General features: G+C 47.2%; 1 protein-coding gene across 2 annotated transcripts in view; it reads left to right on the forward strand.

Annotated features, from left to right (window-relative positions):
- Positions 1-17471, forward strand: part of FBXO10 (F-box protein 10) — a 42641-nt gene that overhangs the window by 16530 nt on the left and 8640 nt on the right. For both annotated transcript variants that reach the window (XM_070375629.1, XM_070375628.1), the window contains exons 3-7: positions 3336-3926; positions 6820-7641; positions 9400-9549; positions 10774-10910; positions 16008-16078. In XM_070375629.1, coding sequence (XP_070231730.1) covers positions 3342-3926; positions 6820-7641; positions 9400-9549; positions 10774-10910; positions 16008-16078 — 1765 coding nt within the window. In that variant the 5' untranslated portion in view covers positions 3336-3341. The remainder of the gene's footprint in view (positions 1-3335; positions 3927-6819; positions 7642-9399; positions 9550-10773; positions 10911-16007; positions 16079-17471) is intronic.

A 17471-nucleotide genomic window follows, 5' to 3' on the forward strand; every position in this document is an offset into this window, starting at 1 on the left:
TGTTTATGGTTTCCTTTGCTGTGCAAAAGGTTTTATGTTTAATTAGGTCCCATTTGTCTATTTTTGTTTTTATTTTCATGACTCTAGGAGGTGGATCCAAAAAGATACTGCTGTGATTTACATCAAAAAGTGTTCTGTGTTTTCCTCTTAAAAATTATATAGCAGCTGGTCTTCCATTTAGATTTCTAATCCGTTTTGAGTTTGTGTATGGTGTTAGAGAATGTTTGAATTTCATTCTTTTATATTTAGCTGTCTAGTTTTCCTAGCATCACTTATTGAAGAGACTGTATCTCTCCCTTATATATCCTTGTCTCCTTTGACATAGATTAATTGACCATAGGTGCTAGGTTCATTTCTGGGCTTTCTGTCCTGTTTGATTTATTGGTTTATACTTCTTTTTTTGTGGGTGCCACTACCATACTATTTTGATTAGTGTAGCTTTGTAGTATAGTCTGAAATCAAGGTGCCTGATTCCTCCAGCCCCATTTTGCTTTCATAAGATTGCTTTGGCTATTCAGAGTCTTTTATGTTTCCATGAAAATTTTAAAAATCCTTGTTCCAGTTCTGTGGAAAATGCCATTGGTAATTTGACAGGTATTGCATTGAATCTGTAGATTGCCTTAGGTAGTATAGTCATTTTGACAGTATTGATTCTTCTGATTCAAGAACATGGTATATCTTTCCATCTGTTTATGTCATCTTCAATTTCTTTCATCAGGATCCAATAGTTTTCAGAGCACAGGTCTTTTGCCTCCTTGTGTGTATGTCTGTATGTCTTAGTTGCTCAGTTCAGTTTAGTTCAGTCACTCAGTCACATCCGACTCTTTGCTACCCCATGGACTGCAGCACGCCAGGCCTCCCTGTCCATCACCAATTCCCAGAGTTTACTCAAACTCCTGTCTATTGAGTCAGTGATGCCATCCAACCATCTCATCCTCTGTCGTCCCTTTCTCCTCCTGCCTTCAATCTTTCCCAGCATCAGGGTCTTTTCAAATGAGTCAGCTCTTCACATCAGGTGGCCAAAGTATTGGAGTTTCAGCTTTAACATCAGTCCTTCCAATGAATATTTGGGACTAATTTCCTTTACAATTGACTAGTTGGATCTCCTTGCAGTCCAAGTCCCACAGGAGTCTTCTCCAACACCACAGTTCAAAAGCATCAATTCTTTGGCGCTCAGCTTTCTTTATAGTCCAACTCTCACATCCATACATGACTACTGGAAAAACCATAGCCTTGACTAGACGGACCTTTGTTGGCAAAGTAACGTCTCTGCTTTTTAATGTACTATTTGCTGCTGCTGCTAAGTCGCTTCAGTCGTTTCCGACTCTGTGCGACCCCATAGACGGCAGCCCGCCAGGCTCCCTTGTCCCTGGGATTCTCCAGCAAGAACACTGGAGTGGGTTGCCATTTCCTTTTCCAATGCATGAAAGTAAAAAGTGAAAGTGAAGTCGTTCAGTCGTGTCCAACTCTTCAATACCCCATGCGTGGACTGCAGCCTACCAGGCTCCTCCATCCATGGGATTTTCCAGGCAAGAGTACTGGAGTGGGGTGCCATTACCTTCCCCAATATACTATCTAGGTTGGTCATAACTTTCCTTCCAAGGAGTAAGCGTCTTTTAATCTCATGGCTCCAATCACCATCTACAGTGATTTTGGAGCCCAGAAAAAATAAAGTCTCTCACTGTTTCCATTGTTTCCCTATCTATTTGCCATGAAGTGATGGGACCAGATGCCATGATCTTAGTTTTCTGAATGTTGAGCTTTAAGCCAACTTTTTCATTCTCCTCTTTTACTTTCATCAAGAGGCTTTTTAGTTTCTCTTCACTTTCTGCCAGAAGGCTGGTGTCATCTGCATAACTGAAGTTATTGATATTTCTCCTGGCAATCTTGATTCCAGCTTGTGCTTCATCCAGCCCAGCATTTCTCATGATGTACTCTGCCTATAAAATTAAAAGTTAGTTGCTCAGTCAGGTTCAACTCTTGCAATCCCATGGACTTGTAGCCCACCAGGCTCCTCTGTCCATGGGATTCTCTAGGCAAGAATACTGGAGTGGGTTGCCATTTCCTTCTCCAGGGGATCTTCCCAACCCAGGGATCAAATCCAAGTCTTGTGCACTGCAGGCAGATTCTTTACTGTCTGAGCCACCAGGGAAGCCCCTTTGCCTCCTTAGGTAAGTTTATTAATAGGTATTTTATTCTTTCTGATGCAATGGTAAATAAAATTGTTTCCTTAATTTCTCTTTCTGATCTTTTGTTGTTAGTGTATAGCAATGCAAGAGATTTCTGTGTCCTGCAACTTTACCGAATTCATTGATTAGCTCTAGTATTTTTCTGGTAGCATCTTTAGGATTTTGTAAGTATAGTATCATGTCATCTGCAAACAATGATAGTTTTACTTCCCTTCCAATTTGGATTCCTTTTATTTCTTTTTCTTCTGTGATTGCTGTGGCTAGGACTGTGTTGAATAAAAGTGGCAAGAGTGGACATCCTTGTCTTGTTTCTGATCTTGGAGGAAATGCTTTCACCTTTCCACTGTTGAGGACAATGTTAGCTTTGGGTTTGTTATGTAGAGTTATGTAAGTTCCCTCTGTGCCCACTTTTTGACGAGAGTTTTTTTTAAACCACAGATGGGTGTTGAATTTTGTCAAAAGCTTTTTCTGCATCTTTTGAGATGATCATATGCTTTTTATCCTTCAATTTTTTCATGTGGTGTATCACACTGATTGTTTTGCATTTATTGAAAAGTCTTTGCATCCCTGGGATAAATCCCACTTGGTCATGATGTATGGTCCTTTTAATATGTTGTTGGATTCAGTTTGCTAGTATTTTGTTAAAGATTTTTGCATCTATGTTCATCAGTGATATTGCCCTGTAGTTTTCTTTTCTTTTTTTGTTTGGTATCTTTGTCTGGTTTTGATATCAGAGTGATGGTGGCCCCATAGAATGATTTTGGAAGTATTCCTTCCTCTGCCATTTTTTGGAATAGTTTCGGAAGGACAGGTGTTAACTCTTCTCTAGATGTTTGCTAGTATTCGCCTGTGAAGCCATCTGGTCCTGGACTTTTGTTTTTGGAAGTTTCTTAATCATGGTTTCAATTTCAGTACTTGTGATTGGTCTGTTTTTATATTTTTCTATTTCTTCCTGGTTCAGTCTTGGAAGATTGTTCCTATCTATGAATTTGTCCGTTTCTTCTAGGTTTCCCATTGTATTGGCATAGTTGCTTGTAGTAGCCTCTTACGATCCTTTGTATTTCTGTCATGTCAGGGGATGTTTTAAGAAAGGGGACCATAAGCAGGATGGACAAAAACCTCTTTTGTTCTGTGTCTGTGTCCCAGGTGACCATGGAGGCTGGCGGCCTCCCCCTGGAGCTGTGGCGTATGATCTTGGCCTACCTGCCCCTTCCCGACCTGGGCCGCTGCAGCCTGGTGTGCAGGGCCTGGCGTGAACTGATCCTTAGTCTCGACAGGACTCGCTGGCGGCAGCTGTATCTGGGCTGTGCTGAGTGCCGCCACCCCAACTGGCCCAACCAGCCTGATGTGGAGCCTGAGTCTTGGAGGGAGGCCTTCAAGCAGCATTACCTTGCCTCCAAGACCTGGACCAAGAACGCTGCCATCTTGGAGACCTCTGTCTGCTTTTCTCTATTTCGCCGGAGGAGGATGCGCCGGACCCTGAGTGTCGGGCCAGGCCATGAGTTTCACAGCCTAGGCAGTGCCCTGGCCATGTCCAGCCTGTTTGACCGAATCCTGCTGTTCCCAGGTCTGCATGAAGAGCAAGGTGAAATCATCCTGAAGGTGCCTGTGGAGATTGTAGGCCACGGGAAGCTAGGTGAAGTGGCCCTGCTGGCCAGCATTGACCAGCAGTGCTCTACCACACGCCTGTGTAACCTTGTCTTCATGCCAGCCTGGTTCTCACCCTTCATGTTTAAGGTGGGTGTCGACATCCGATGCATGGCCTCTCCCAGCCTGACCCTGAGTCTTGGCCTCTTCTCGGTGGGTTTGTAACCCCTTTTTTGTTGGAATTGAGAGTTCAGTCATTATTCCTATAACACAGTCCTCTGAGTTCTACACCAGTTGAGAAGGAGGCACGGGGATCAGTAAAGATCTACATTCTGCTTTGTTCCCTCACTGGAGGTCAAAATTGCCTTGTACTTCTTCCCTTCCAAACTGGACCAACTGGGGCCACAGGTACAGCAGCCAGGTGGGAAAGCCAGGTTCTAGGAGCATGCCGCATGGTGACAGGCAACATTCCCAGAGAGATGGCCAAAGAGGGGACGCTCTGCAGGCCAGGGACCTTCAGCACATTAGCCCCACTCTGGGGAGGGTCAGGGAAGGTCTGGCTTTTGCCAAGAGTGACTGGAGAGAGAGTCGGAAAATATCAGAACAACATATTCCTTCTAGGAACAGAGCAGTTGTTTCCAGAGACAAGCACGGTAGCTTTTGGTAGCTCCTGGCAGAACAGTCTGCAGCTGTTACCTTGCTTAGAAACTGGTTACAGTGCATGGATTTTGTACCTTGTCAACAAAACTACACCACCACTATTCTACCAGTAACAACCAGATTATCTGTCAGGTTCATAATGATATTTGTGCCACCGGTCATTTACGATGCACTTACTGGGTGCCAGGCATGTCCTTACAGCATGATTAAGATGGGTAGTGTCAGCTGGCTTTATAGACAAGCGAACGGAGCCTCAGCAAGGGTCTCAGACTTTGTAAGGGACAGAACCAGGGTTCAAAACCTGTAATCATAATATAGGTGACTTTGCATCAGTGGTCTCACAACAATCTTGTGGTAGACAGAGGAGATGTGTCCCCATTCTGCAGATGAGGGGCACTGAGGCTCAGAGACACTGAATAACTTTCTCAAGTGGATAATTAGGTTAGACCTCAAATCTAGGCCTTTGAGCCTAAGCACTTTTGAAATTACATTGTACTGTCTTCCTTGAAGCTTGAAAGGCTGCTTGCTAATTAGACCTAGAAGATTTCAGAAGGACTGATGAGGTCTTCCACTGCTGATCTACAGACCCAGAAGAATCGTTCATTTCCATACCCTTCACATTTCATAGACATTTATTCTTGGAGTAAGATGTTCATTTCAGCCTCTGCTTCCCCCTCATCAATGTAGCCACAGATCTTCAAGGGGTAGGTCTTGGCCATAGATGTCTTTGTAGCTCAGCCCACTTCCTGCCTCAGGGCTTGGCATATATTAGTGCTCAGTCCATGATTGTCTTTTAACTAACAACAGGACAAGGGGCCAGAATCACCCTGCCTGAAAAAATGCCAAGGCCAGGGTGATTTCACAGCTGTTTTATATGACTTTTGAGGAGAACCCTGGCAGTGGCTTTGCATCTCTAGAGAGCCAGTGTTTTTCTACAGAGAGGACCAAGTAAGAGAAAATGGACTTAAATTGCATCAAGAAAAAGTTAGGTTAGCCTAGGGAAGAACTAGACAGGTTGAGGGGAGTTAAGTTCTGGAACAAGCTCTCAAGGGAGATCACTGCTGGAGAATGTAAAATTGTCCAAGGATTACTGAACAGGATCATGGGACACTCCCTCCTTTTATGGTTCAAATACATCTCATGGAACTTGGTGTGAAATCCAGAAACAGTTCTTCTTCAGAAATACAGAGCAGCCAGGCCTCACTGTCAGGCCTGCAGAGCTGAGGGCTCAAGTAAGTTGTGCTGTGGGGCTCAGCACTCCCCTGCCCCAGAGGACTCTGCTCTCCATGGTGATAATAGCTGGCTTTTCTCACATGCCATCTTTGTGCCTGGCTCCATGCCTGGTGCTTTGTTAGCTTGTGAGCCCGGTACTGTAGACAGAGAAACTGAGGCTTGGAGCAGTGACATGTCGGCCTGAGGTTACACCCTTGGGAGAGGCAGAGCTGGGAGCTGGGCCCTGCAGCCAGACCTCAGAGCCCCGCGCTCTTTAGCCTCTGTGCTGCGGGCTGTGGCAAGCCTGCTGTCTCCAGCTCTAGTTGTGCACCAGCTTTAGTTCCCACGCAGACTCCCAGCACCTGTGTCGGGGCCTCCCACTGCTGGCACAGCCCCTCCTGGCCACCTTGGCCTCTGTCAGCCCTCCCACTTCACCGGCTCCGTCCTGAGTCCAGACACTAGGGTGGCCTCTGACGAGCTGCAGTCCACAGGCTCAGGGGAGGCTGGCTTGCAGGGCCAAGGGAAGATGACAGTGAAGGGAGAGTGCTTTGGAGGGTGAGACCCAGAGAAGTGCCACGTGATGGGACACAGTCTCTGTGAAACTGAGGCACCACGTGGGACCCTTACCCATCAGAGGGCTTGGTAAAGTTGGGCTTGCATCCCAGCCAGCTCCTGGGTCTGTGGAAATTGGAAGCTTCCCCATCATTTCTAATCATCCCTAGAGTGATAGTTTCCTGGTTCATCTCCAGTATTAACATGTGTCAATTCCATTTCCCCCATCCCTCTGAGCATTCAGCATCTTCCCCCTTCTGCAGGTCACCCCCACACTCCTTATTCTAAGTGCTTCATGAGCATTGGTAGCATTTATTTGAGATTTGGGGAGTTGGGGAAGGGCCCTGCTGCAGAGTGAACTTCTCTGCCGTTCTCCATCTCCACTCTTGCCCCCGCCCTTTGGGACTGGAGGGAGAGAAGGGCAGGCAGCTTCCTTCATGCAGAGCAGCTCCCAGTTCCTCCGGAGCTGGCAGACATGCACCCTGTGGGGAAGGGAACGTGACCAGCAGGACAGAAGGCCTCTCGAGGTGCCACCCCCTCTGGAGCAGTCAGAGCTCTGACAAGCAAAACAGATCTTATCCCTGTTACACACACTATCTCTCGCTCTCTCATCTCCCAGACAACTTCAGGTCACGTCCAGTTTGACAACTGCAACTTCGAGAATGGGCACATCCAGGTCCACGGCCCAGGCACCTGCCAAGTGAAGTTTTGCTCCTTCAAGAACACTCATGTCTTTCTGCACAACGTGCCCCTGTGTGTCCTGGAAAACTGTGAATTCGTGGGCAGTGAAAACAACTCGGTGACTGTCGAGGGCCACCCATCCTCAGAGAACAACTGGGCCTACACGCACCTCTTAGGGCTCATCAGGTCCTCTCCCGGCGTGCTCCCCACCGAGGACTCGGACTCTTTAATGTCCCTTGACCTGGAGAGCAGGGACCAGGCCTGGAGCCCGAGGACCTGTGGCATTGTCATTGAAGGCAGCCAGAGCCCCACTAGCCCAACCACCGGCTCCCCCAGGGCTGGCTCACAGGAGGCAGAGGTGGGCAGCAATGGGGAAAGGGTGGCCCGGACCCCAGACAGCAGCGATGGAGGCCTGAGTCCCAGTGGTGAGGACGAGGACGAGGACCAGCTCACGTACAGACTGTCCTACCAAGTGCAGGGCCCACGGCCAGTCCTGGGGGGCTCTTTTTTGGGCCCACCACTGCCTGGAGCCTCCATCCAGCTGCCCAGCTGCCTGGTGCTGAACTCCCTGCAGCAGGAGCTGCAGAAGGACAGGGAGGCCATGGCACTGGCCAGCTCCGTGCAGGGCTGCCTCATCCGCAAGTGCCTCTTCCGGGACGGCAAGGGAGGTGTCTTTGTTTGCTCTTATGGCCGAGCCAAGATGGAAGGAAACATCTTCCGGAACCTGACTTATGCGGTGCGGTGTATACATAATAGCAAGGTGCTGTCATAGGCTTACTGTGCAGACCCATGAGGCCTCACTGGGTCACCAGGAACATGATTTTTGAGTGGTGAGAGGGCTTCAGTGGTTGTATGCTGGAGGGCTTGGATAGAGCTAGTCTGTATTTTCTAAAAGTCATCATCTCTTAAGCTTATAATACACACTTGCCTCATGTCCATCATCTGACTTGAATGAGGCAGAGCTGTCCTGGTAAGGAGTTTCTGGTATCCGCATTCATCCTTAGTCTTGGGTAGGTGTGTCCATGGGTTTAGGACCTTGGCAGTGGGCCCTCTACAGTGGTCCTGCCTCACCTCATGCACTAGGAGGGGAATTCTAACCCTCAATACCAAAACATTTTCTTCCCACATCCCTGAGGGATAAAGGGTTTATTGTTTTTCTGTCTTCCACCACCCCCCCCATGAGAGCCACGGGGTTTGCAGCTCTTCACCCAACTGCTTGAAGCTTGTTCTCTGGGAAAATTAGGGGGGAAATCCAAGAGGGGCTTAGTGCTTTTTCCAAAGTGACTGTTCTTTCCCGCCAAGTGCCCAGCAGAAGGGAGGCATCTCTGGCCTCTTGTCCGGCCCTCAGCCTTTCTCCATGAGCAGCTGGCGTGGTCTGTGGAGAAGTAAATAGATGCAGCTACTCCCGGGGCTTCTGTGCTCTTACTGATTCACACTTGGCTTTTAACAAGTTGTGAAAACAGTTACCCAAACCCTTCTTTCTGGCTAGCATGGCACCTGTGTCTTTTCAAACAAGCAGGTAGTCCCATCTCATGTCCTTGGAGGTGCCTTTTTCCCTTAGGTTCCAGGCTCGTTGGTGGTCCTGCAACCTCAGCTCTCATGGATTCAGAGATTCTTCTTGTGGGAGCAATACTCTTTCTAACTTTCTCCATCATAAGCAGAAAGCATCTCCTTGAAATTGTACTTGCATTACACTTTACCCCTCCCAGGACTTAACTCTAATGTAATATATTGTTTACTGTTAGTACACAATTTGCCTTCACATACTATATTGTATTATTAATACACAGTTTTAAAAAAACATACATTTTAAGTTTTTATATAATTATTAAATATAAAAAGAAAGTGTAAGTGGCAGTACGCCCTCTTACTAAGCTGTGTGCCGGCTTATGGTGTCTTGTTTTAAAGAGGCTTCCCTATCCCTATACCAACGTTTCTAACTGTCTCTTAGTTTGGAATTCCAGTGGGTTTTCCACCCCAAGATAATACATTAAGAGAGATGCAGAGTGGGCAAGAATGGGTATTTGTCTTACAAGTAAAAAGCCAAAGGGAAGGTGGGCAAGGAGCGCCTGTGAGTTACCTTACCCTCTAGCACTTCCTTAGGCAGGTGAAGTCCAGCAGAAGTGCCTATGGGATTGGCACTTGGTTCCATTTAAAGTAGCTGTGCCCTCAGACCTCTGGGGAACTCTTCACGTGGAGTTAGCAGCCTGCCTAATCCTATCTCATCTAAGCATCACTTCCATCCTGCTCTGAGGCTGGGGATGTGGAGCCAAGGGCCAAGCTTCCATCCAGGGTTTAGTGAAGGACAGGTATGAGGTTGGTACAGAGGCTGCAGGTCCAAACCGGGAAGGGTGTCGAGATGCTCCCTCCTTGTGAGTACGTGGCGAGAGCAGCTGAGCTGGAGTCAGGCAGATCTGCACAGACCAGACAGGAAGGAGGAAACCCAGGTGCCCCTGAGCAGGTTTTAAAAAATAGCCTTTGTGACCAGAAAATGAATGGCTGTTTCTTCTCTGCCTAGATCATCATGCTCAGGAACCACATTCACCACTGCAGAGCATCGGGCATCTTTCTTCGGTTGGAGGGTGGAGGCCTGATCGCTGGCAACAACATCTGCCACAATGCAGAGGCTGGCGTGGACATCCGGAAGAAGTCCAACCCTCTCATTCTGGTACTTCCTCCGTCTTGGTGCCCCTTTCAGGGTGGCTCATAGTTCTCAGAAACCTTTTCTAGGATGTCTAAGCAAATGCTACCATTTTAAATTCCTGTTGCTTCCTGCTTTTAAGTCATTCCTGTCCTTTCCTCTGTGGGTCCTTGTGACTCTGGTCTCTTCCTCCATGTGTTGAAGGTGACTTTGGATAAATCACATCCCTGAAGTCTCCCCCAGCAAGGATGAGGACCCTGCAGACAGGGAAGTTCACAGGGCCTTCCTTCCTGCAGCCCTGATATGCTCTTGTGGGTTTTGAGTTCAGTAAGAATAAAGATATGATGTCTGCCCTGAAAAACACTTGGTTACCCTGGTGAGTCTGCCAAATCCTTCAGGGGAAAATCTGGAAACCAGTAAGAATAGGAGCTCCTGCAGCAGGAAACACTTTAAAGCAAACTTGAACTTTGTTTTTGTGAAATAGTTTTGGAAAAGAAACAGCTAGCTTCTTGGTTTAAATATATGATTGTATTTAGGGTGTAAATTAGAAGAGTGAAACAATTATAATTTATTATAACCTAAGATTTTAACCACCATGCAAAAGGCAACTAACTGGGAAACAGAAAAGCTAGGTTTCAGATCCAGCTCTGCCACAAATGTACTGTATGACCCTGGGCCTCTTTCCCCGTTTGCACAGAGGAGTTTGGCAGAAATACCTCCAAAGGTCCTTGTAGCTCGTATACCTTCTGGTGGCCTCCTGCCTCATGGGAAACCTAAGCTCCCTGGGGCTACACCTTCCACAGTCCCCCTCCCTTCCCTGGGTGGTCCCTGAGGCCTGTGCTTAGTCAGTGTTACCACATATTGGGGCTCCGCCCCCGGGTCCCTGGGGTAATGTGGCCTTGATAATGATCATGCTCTTTGGAGGCTCAGAAATTTTCAGTACTGTGCATTGTAGATGAAAGCAAGAGCCCTCAGCATTAAGTGTCAGGATGTAACTATTAATACATCCCAAGAGTCTGGGTGGGGTAGACTCCTCTCTCGGGAGTCTCTCTGACAGGTATCCATGTGTGCACCTGTGCAGAGAGGGCAGGGCCACGCCCGGTCCATTCACTTTGTTTTGTGCTTGGGATCCTGCAGTGACGTGTTTTCCTCTGCTGACGCATCCTGGCCCTGCGTGGGGCAGCACTGAGCCCTCTGCTGCTCACCGGCATGTCTGATCTGCCTTCTGTGGTGTCTCCTGTTCACCTGCAGTGTAACCAGATCCACCACGGCCTTCGCTCCGGCATTGTTGTCCTTGGCAATGGGAAAGGCATCATCCGGAACAATCAAATCTTTTCAAACAAGGAGGCTGGCATTTACATCCTGTACCACGGAAATCCAGTCGTGAGGTATGTATGTGCCTCTGTACTCAGACCATCCTGCTCACCCATGGTCCCTTTCTTCCTCTTTCATCGCTGCTTCCCTGCTTCCTGTCTTTGCTTCGTTTGAAACCATTTTTGTTTACTAAAACAACTGTATACATGCAAGCAGAGAAGAGACAGGCTTCACCCACAATCCCACCTCAGTAACACAGCCTTCTGTGTTATATTATCTGTATTCTGTGCTTTTGTGTCTGTGTTCCCTTCCAGTTAATTATGTGGGGCCATTCTATTCAGCAGGCATTATTGGGCACTTCTAATAATGATAACAAAGGTAAACCAGGTAGATTCTGCTCCCTTGGAGCTTACTCTAGTCTGGAGGAAGACATGTGTGTCCAGAAATAATGCTAAGATAGGAGTGGCATAGAGGTTTCAACTCACTTGACAACTCTGATCGGTTGTTAGTGGCTACCTGGGATGCTGTATTAAGATTGGAGGCTACATCTGACCTCAGCACGGAAGCATGCCGTGATCCATCACTGGTATAAGCTGTAGGTAGTGGGGCTGCGGATCTGCCCTCCCACCCATCATGTGGTGCAGGCTGTGATAAATGCTGTCAAAGTGGTACCGAGAGGGGGAGTTATTCTGATGAGGGGACTGTGGGGAGCCTCATTTGGGAGCTGGCATTGGGGTTAAGACTTTGAAATACGGGTAGGACTTGGCCTCTCATGGAACTGGGGAGTAGACACTCCTAGAGAAGGAAGTGGTGTGAGCAGAGGCAGCTGAACATAGCAGAGTCAGGGAGCACACAGTCCTCTGGGGCTTGAGAAAAAGTCTCACACAAGTTGTGACATTGCTGTAAAACATCTCAAGTTGGGACTGTCCCAGATCATCTTGGGTCCTGTGGTCACTGCAGCCTGAGTGTTTATATCCCCGTGGCAGTCCATCTCTGCCGGGAAGTGTGCTAGAAAGCCTTGGGCCAGATGAGGAAGGCTTTATGTAGTCCAGTGGGAAAGGTGGAGTTTATTCTGTCTAGATAAGGGGGGATCACTAAAGGTTTTGAGTGGAAGACTCACATGTTATGTCTGCGCTTTACAAAAATAACTGGAATTACTGTGCAGCAAATATAGTCTGAGAGTTTTCCCCTGCATTATCCTGTGTGTACTTTTCCATGTTGTTGAAGGATCTTATATTTATCACTTTGGTCAGTTTCAGAACATTCCTCATTTTTGAACCAGTCCTATTACTGTTAGGCTTCTATTTTTTCACTATTGTAGGCAGCTTGGTTTTGTTTGTTGTTTAGTCACTAAGTTATGTCCGACTCTTTTGCGACCCCATGGACTGTAGCCCACCAGGCTCCTCTGTCCATGGGATTTCCCAGGCAAGAATACTGGAGTGGGTTGCCATTTCCTTCTCCAACAGGCAGCTTACTAAAAACAATTAGTGATCACATGATTATGGAGCTGTTTTCCCATCTTTTACATTATTGCCTTAAGATAAGAGTATGGGTTTGCATGTGTGCATATTATTCATTAAACACACATTTAGGTGTTTACTCCATCTAAGGGGGTTAGCAGTATAAAGGATGTATGAACAGTCTCTGCTCTGTGAAGTGTTTGGTGTCATTCTGCAGATGGGAGCTGTAAGGGAAGGACCCACTAAAGTGAGCATTTTTATACGTCTTCATGCAAGTGCAGAAGGAAACCAGTCATGATTGCAGCTGAGTGAGTCAGGACAGGGCATGTGGGGTGCTGACATTTGAGCAGTGCTCAGATGGTAAAGAATCTGCCTGCAATGCAGGAGACCCAGGTTCAATCCCTGGGTCAGGAAGATGCCCTGGGAATGGCAACCCACTCCAGTATTCCTACCTGGAAAATTCCATGGACAGAAGAGCCTGGCAGGCTACAGTCCATGGGGTTGCAAAGAGTTGGATGTGACTAAGCGACTAACACTTTACTTTTTACTGAAGGACAAATAGGATTTTTTGGCCTCAGAAAGGCATTACAAGCCTGGGGCAGTGAAATTTGGAGTATGACCTGGGAAAGTGGTGGGAAAAGTGTGGTATGTCTGGGCATAAGGTCAGCCTACAAAGTGGGGTTGATGCTGGAACATGGAGGAACTCGAATACCACGTGTGGTAGCTAGAATAATGGCCCCCCAAATCTATCCATTTTCTAATCCTTGGAACCTGTGCATAGATTGCCTACAAGGCAGAAGAGACTGTGCTGAGATGGGGAGAGTACCCTGGGTGATCCAGGTGGGCCCAGTGTAATCACAGGGTCCTTAGAAGAGGGAAGCAGGAGAGTCAGAGAAGGAAATGTGTCAACAGAGGCAAGGCCAGAGGAATGAGGCCACGGACCAGGAAGCCTGGGCCGCCTCTAGGAGCTGGAAAGGTCAGAAACAGATGCTTTCCGAGTCTCCAGAAAAAAGGCGGGTCTACTGGCACCTTGATTTAGCCCTGTCAGACCCATTTTGGACTTCTGACCTCCTAAACCGGAAGATAATAAACTCGTGCTGTTCTAAACCACTAAGTTTTTGGTAATTACTTACTGCAGCCATATACCCAAACCTTGTGGGTGCTGGGGAGCTGTTGAAGGGTTTCGAGCAAGGAATATTACAACCATATCAGTGTCTTGGCTTTTTCGTTGTTGTTATTTTATTTTTGGCTTTTTAAAACAGTCACTTTGAGGGAATTCTCTGGTGATCCAGGGGTTAAGACTCCATGCTCTTACTGCTGAGGGCCTTTGTTCCCCCTGGTTGGGGAACAAAGATCCCACAAGCCAAAAGCCTCCCCCGACAAAACAAATTCTGGGTTTAGATGTAAACTACTATATGCAGGATGAATAAACGACAAGGTCCTACTGTACAGCACAGGGAACCATATTCAATATCCTATCCTGTGATGAACTATCATGAGAAAGAGTATGAAAAAGAACGTCTGTATGTGTATAAGTAAGTCACTTTGCTATACAGCAGAGATTGGCACAACATTATAAATCAAATACACTTCAATAAAAAGTATTTTTTGAATAAAACAGTCGCTTTGAGAGAATTTGGTTGTGCTTTTTTCCTTTATGTTTCTTTGTGATGGAGGACAGGGATTTGTGGGAGGTCCCTGAATTTCAAGGTCCCTGATGTGACCTCAATAAGGCAAGCCATTGAGCATATTTTTTTGCTGGTAAGAGTTACATAACCTATGGTTTTTTGTTTTTGTTTGTTTTTTGCCTTGGCTGCAAGGAAGCACAGGACTCAAACTGTGTTAATATCCCACCCTCGGTTCTTGGAACAATGCTCTGTCCCCTTTTCCTCATGTTTTCTGATGTCTCTTTTTTTTTTTTCCAATTTAATTTTATTTTTAAACTTTACAATATTGTACTGGTTTTGCCAAATATCGAAATGAATCCGCCACAGGTATACATGTGTTCCCCATTGTGAACCCTCCTCTGTCCTCCCTCCCCATACCATCCCTCTGATGTCTCTTTTATCTTTGTTCTGCCTACCCTATGTGCACACACATACATGTTTCTTCAAGTGGCCATGGATTCTCTATGAAAGTGAGATTTGTGTTAAAGGTATAACACTCATGAATTTGCTTCCATGGCGCAGCTCTCAGAAATATGAATGAGGTTTGCCTGAGCCCATGGACTGCATCTGATTCTGAATTCTAGAAGCCCAGAGTAACCATCAGTTGATGGAATTATAATCACATCAAAGCAGTTGCTTCGCATCTGAGTAAAAACATAAGGATGTTTTTTAACAGACAATTTCACTTATTCAATTCCAAATGCATAATGTACATACAGTTGGCATTTGGCTTCCCCACAAGGAAGTACAGGCTTCCCTGGTGGTGGCTCAGTGGTAAAGAATCTGTCTGCCAAGCAGGAGACGTGGGTTCGATCTGTGGGTCAGGAAGATTCCCCTGGAGAAGGAAATGGCAACCCACTCCAGTATTCTTGCCTGGGAAATCCCTGGACAAAGGAGCCTGGCAGGCCACAATCTATGGGGTCACAAAAGAGTCAGACACGACTCAACAACTAAACAACAGTAACATATGGTAAACGCTTTGGACCTTGCCCTAGTGATGGGAAGACTTATCAGCCAACTCCTGATCAGTGAGGTTCTGTGAGAGGAGCCAGGCCCTGTGTCAGGCTCTGAACAGCTAGTTGTGTATTTGGATCTAAATCCCTCAGCTGCATGGTAGGAAGTAGGAGGGCACCTCCTAAGAGAGGGGGCAGGTGCTTCTCCAGTATAGAAGGAGATCACAGTATTCCTGTTAGTAAAAATACCAATCAGCAAATGCGTATCCTCCAGAAATAACCCAGTTCTGCCAGTGTCTGAGTGGCTCTGTATTTACAGGCAGGCAACCAGAGTTGAGAGACGGGAGCAATGCAGGTCCTTTAACACACTCAGGTGTCTTATTCTAGGGAGCTCATTCTCGAGGACTTTCCATGGCAGTAGGGCCATGTGTGTCTCTTGAGTCAAGAGCATGCTTTCTTAGATCTTCCGTTATGCCAAGTGAGATAGGTCAGTGAAAGAAATACTGTATGATATCGCTTATACATGGAGTCTAAAAAATACAACAAACTAGTGAGTATAATAAAAAGGCAGAGTCAGATATAGAGAACAAACTAGTGGTCACCAGTAGGGAGAGGGAAGCAGAGAGGGGCAATTAGGGGTAGGTGATTAAGAGGTATAAAAGGTATGAAGTATTATGTATAGAATAAGCTACAAGGATATATTGTACATCAGGAATATAGTCAATTTTTATAATATCTGCAAATGAAGTATAACCTTAAAAAATTGTGAATTACTGTGTTGTACACCTTCAAATGATATAATACTGTACAACAACGATCATACAAATAAAATGGTGCTTGAGTGTGGCTAGCAGTCCAGAGAGGCTGCAGAGACAGGGATATCTGTTTCTGTGGCACAGTTGCAGGTGGTTTGGGGGCCGTGTAACTGGTGATTGCTTTCTGCCTGGCTTCTGGGCCTCAAAGAGGTGCTCCATATCCCAGTGGACCTGAGCCATCTGGGAAGCCCACAAAGAGGGTAGGCACCTTGGATGGGCATTGTCTTTGAGGCATGATGTTGGTCTGGTCTCACATTTTGTCTTCTTTCATTTTAGCCGGAACCACATTTTCAAGGGCCACGCAGCCGGCATCGCTGTGAACGAGAATGGCAGAGGCCTCATCACAGGTAGGCATGAGACTGCCTGCAGCTGTAACCAGCCAGGCAACCACAACCCAGCCAACGTCCCCAGCTTCCCACCCACCCAGTCCTTCTCCTGGACAGACTGGCCTCCTGATGGTGACCAGCGCTCGAGGACATAGGTTCCACACCCTAGCCGTGCTCACCAGGCAGGGAGGTTGCGTCCGTTCTTTGCCAGGCCTGGTGCTTACAGGATCTGAGTGGGTGGCTCACAGAACACTGTCAGAAATATTCACACCACACAAACTGAACCCCTTCTCTGGACTCTACAGGCTTGTTCCTGCTCTGGCAATCCATCCCCATTCCCCCTCTGCCTGGCCAACTCCTGTCATTCTCTGAGCCTCACCCCAATTGTCTCTTCCTGGGGGAAGCCTGCCCTGACCTCCCATTGTACATCCACTCACTTAGTCCACCATGTAGGCCTGCTCTATAGGACATTGTACTTAATTTCTTATGATCCATTTAATGACAGCCTCCTTTGCTGTGTTCTGTAAGGCAAGGATCATGTCCATCTGGTACGTCAGTGTAGCCTCAGCACAGAGCATAGCCATACCTAGGACATTAAGGAGGTCCAGCAAACACTGGGCCAGTAACTCCTCTTGGCTGAATCCCGCCTTTCGTCATTTATCGGACATGTTTTGAGCACACGGTGTATGCAAGAGCTGGGGATACAACAGTGAAGAAAACAGATAATTTCTGCTGTCAGGAACTGACATTTCAGGAGGCGAAAGTAACAAAAGCATGTATTTTTTTTTTTCAAGAAGAGTCATCTCTGAGGGTGATACATATTTTTGTTTTTTGGCCACACCGCACAGCTTCAGGATCTTAGTTCCCCAATCAGGGATGAAACTTTGGCCCTGGCAGTGAAAGCGCCAAGTCCTAACCATTTGGCTGCCAGGGAATTTCCTCTACAGATAATTAAAATAGGGCGATAGACAAACTGGGTATTTAGGCCTGTGTGGTCAGTGCAGGCCTTCCAAAAAAGTGACATGTAAACCAGAAGCTGGAGGATGGGAAGGAACTCAGGAAAGAACCAGGATTCCAAATGGGGCCACCTGTGGGAACAGACTTGGCAGGCCTGAGGAGCACAGAGGTTGCTCCTTTGGCTGCAGTGTGGTGAGCAAGGGGCAAGGAGTATGAGATGGGGTCCCAGAGGCAGGCAGGAGCTGGTCACACAGGCTCTCCTGAACCATTGCAGTCCTGTCGCAAGAGGCTGAGAGTCTGCCTCATCCTGGTGCTGCGGCAGCAGTGTCCCAGGACACCCCTTCTCACTGGTGGCCCTTCAGCCCGCCCCCTCCCAGAGACATGGTGGAGGGGAGAGGAGGGCTGTGGTCAGTCCAGAACTGAGGCTGAGAAGGACAGGCTCGCACCTCCCCAGGCC

The sequence above is a fragment of the Bos mutus genome, chromosome 8 (genome assembly GCF_027580195.1).
Source record: "Bos mutus isolate GX-2022 chromosome 8, NWIPB_WYAK_1.1, whole genome shotgun sequence".
In the NCBI taxonomy this organism is placed as follows: domain Eukaryota; kingdom Metazoa; phylum Chordata; class Mammalia; order Artiodactyla; family Bovidae; genus Bos; species Bos mutus.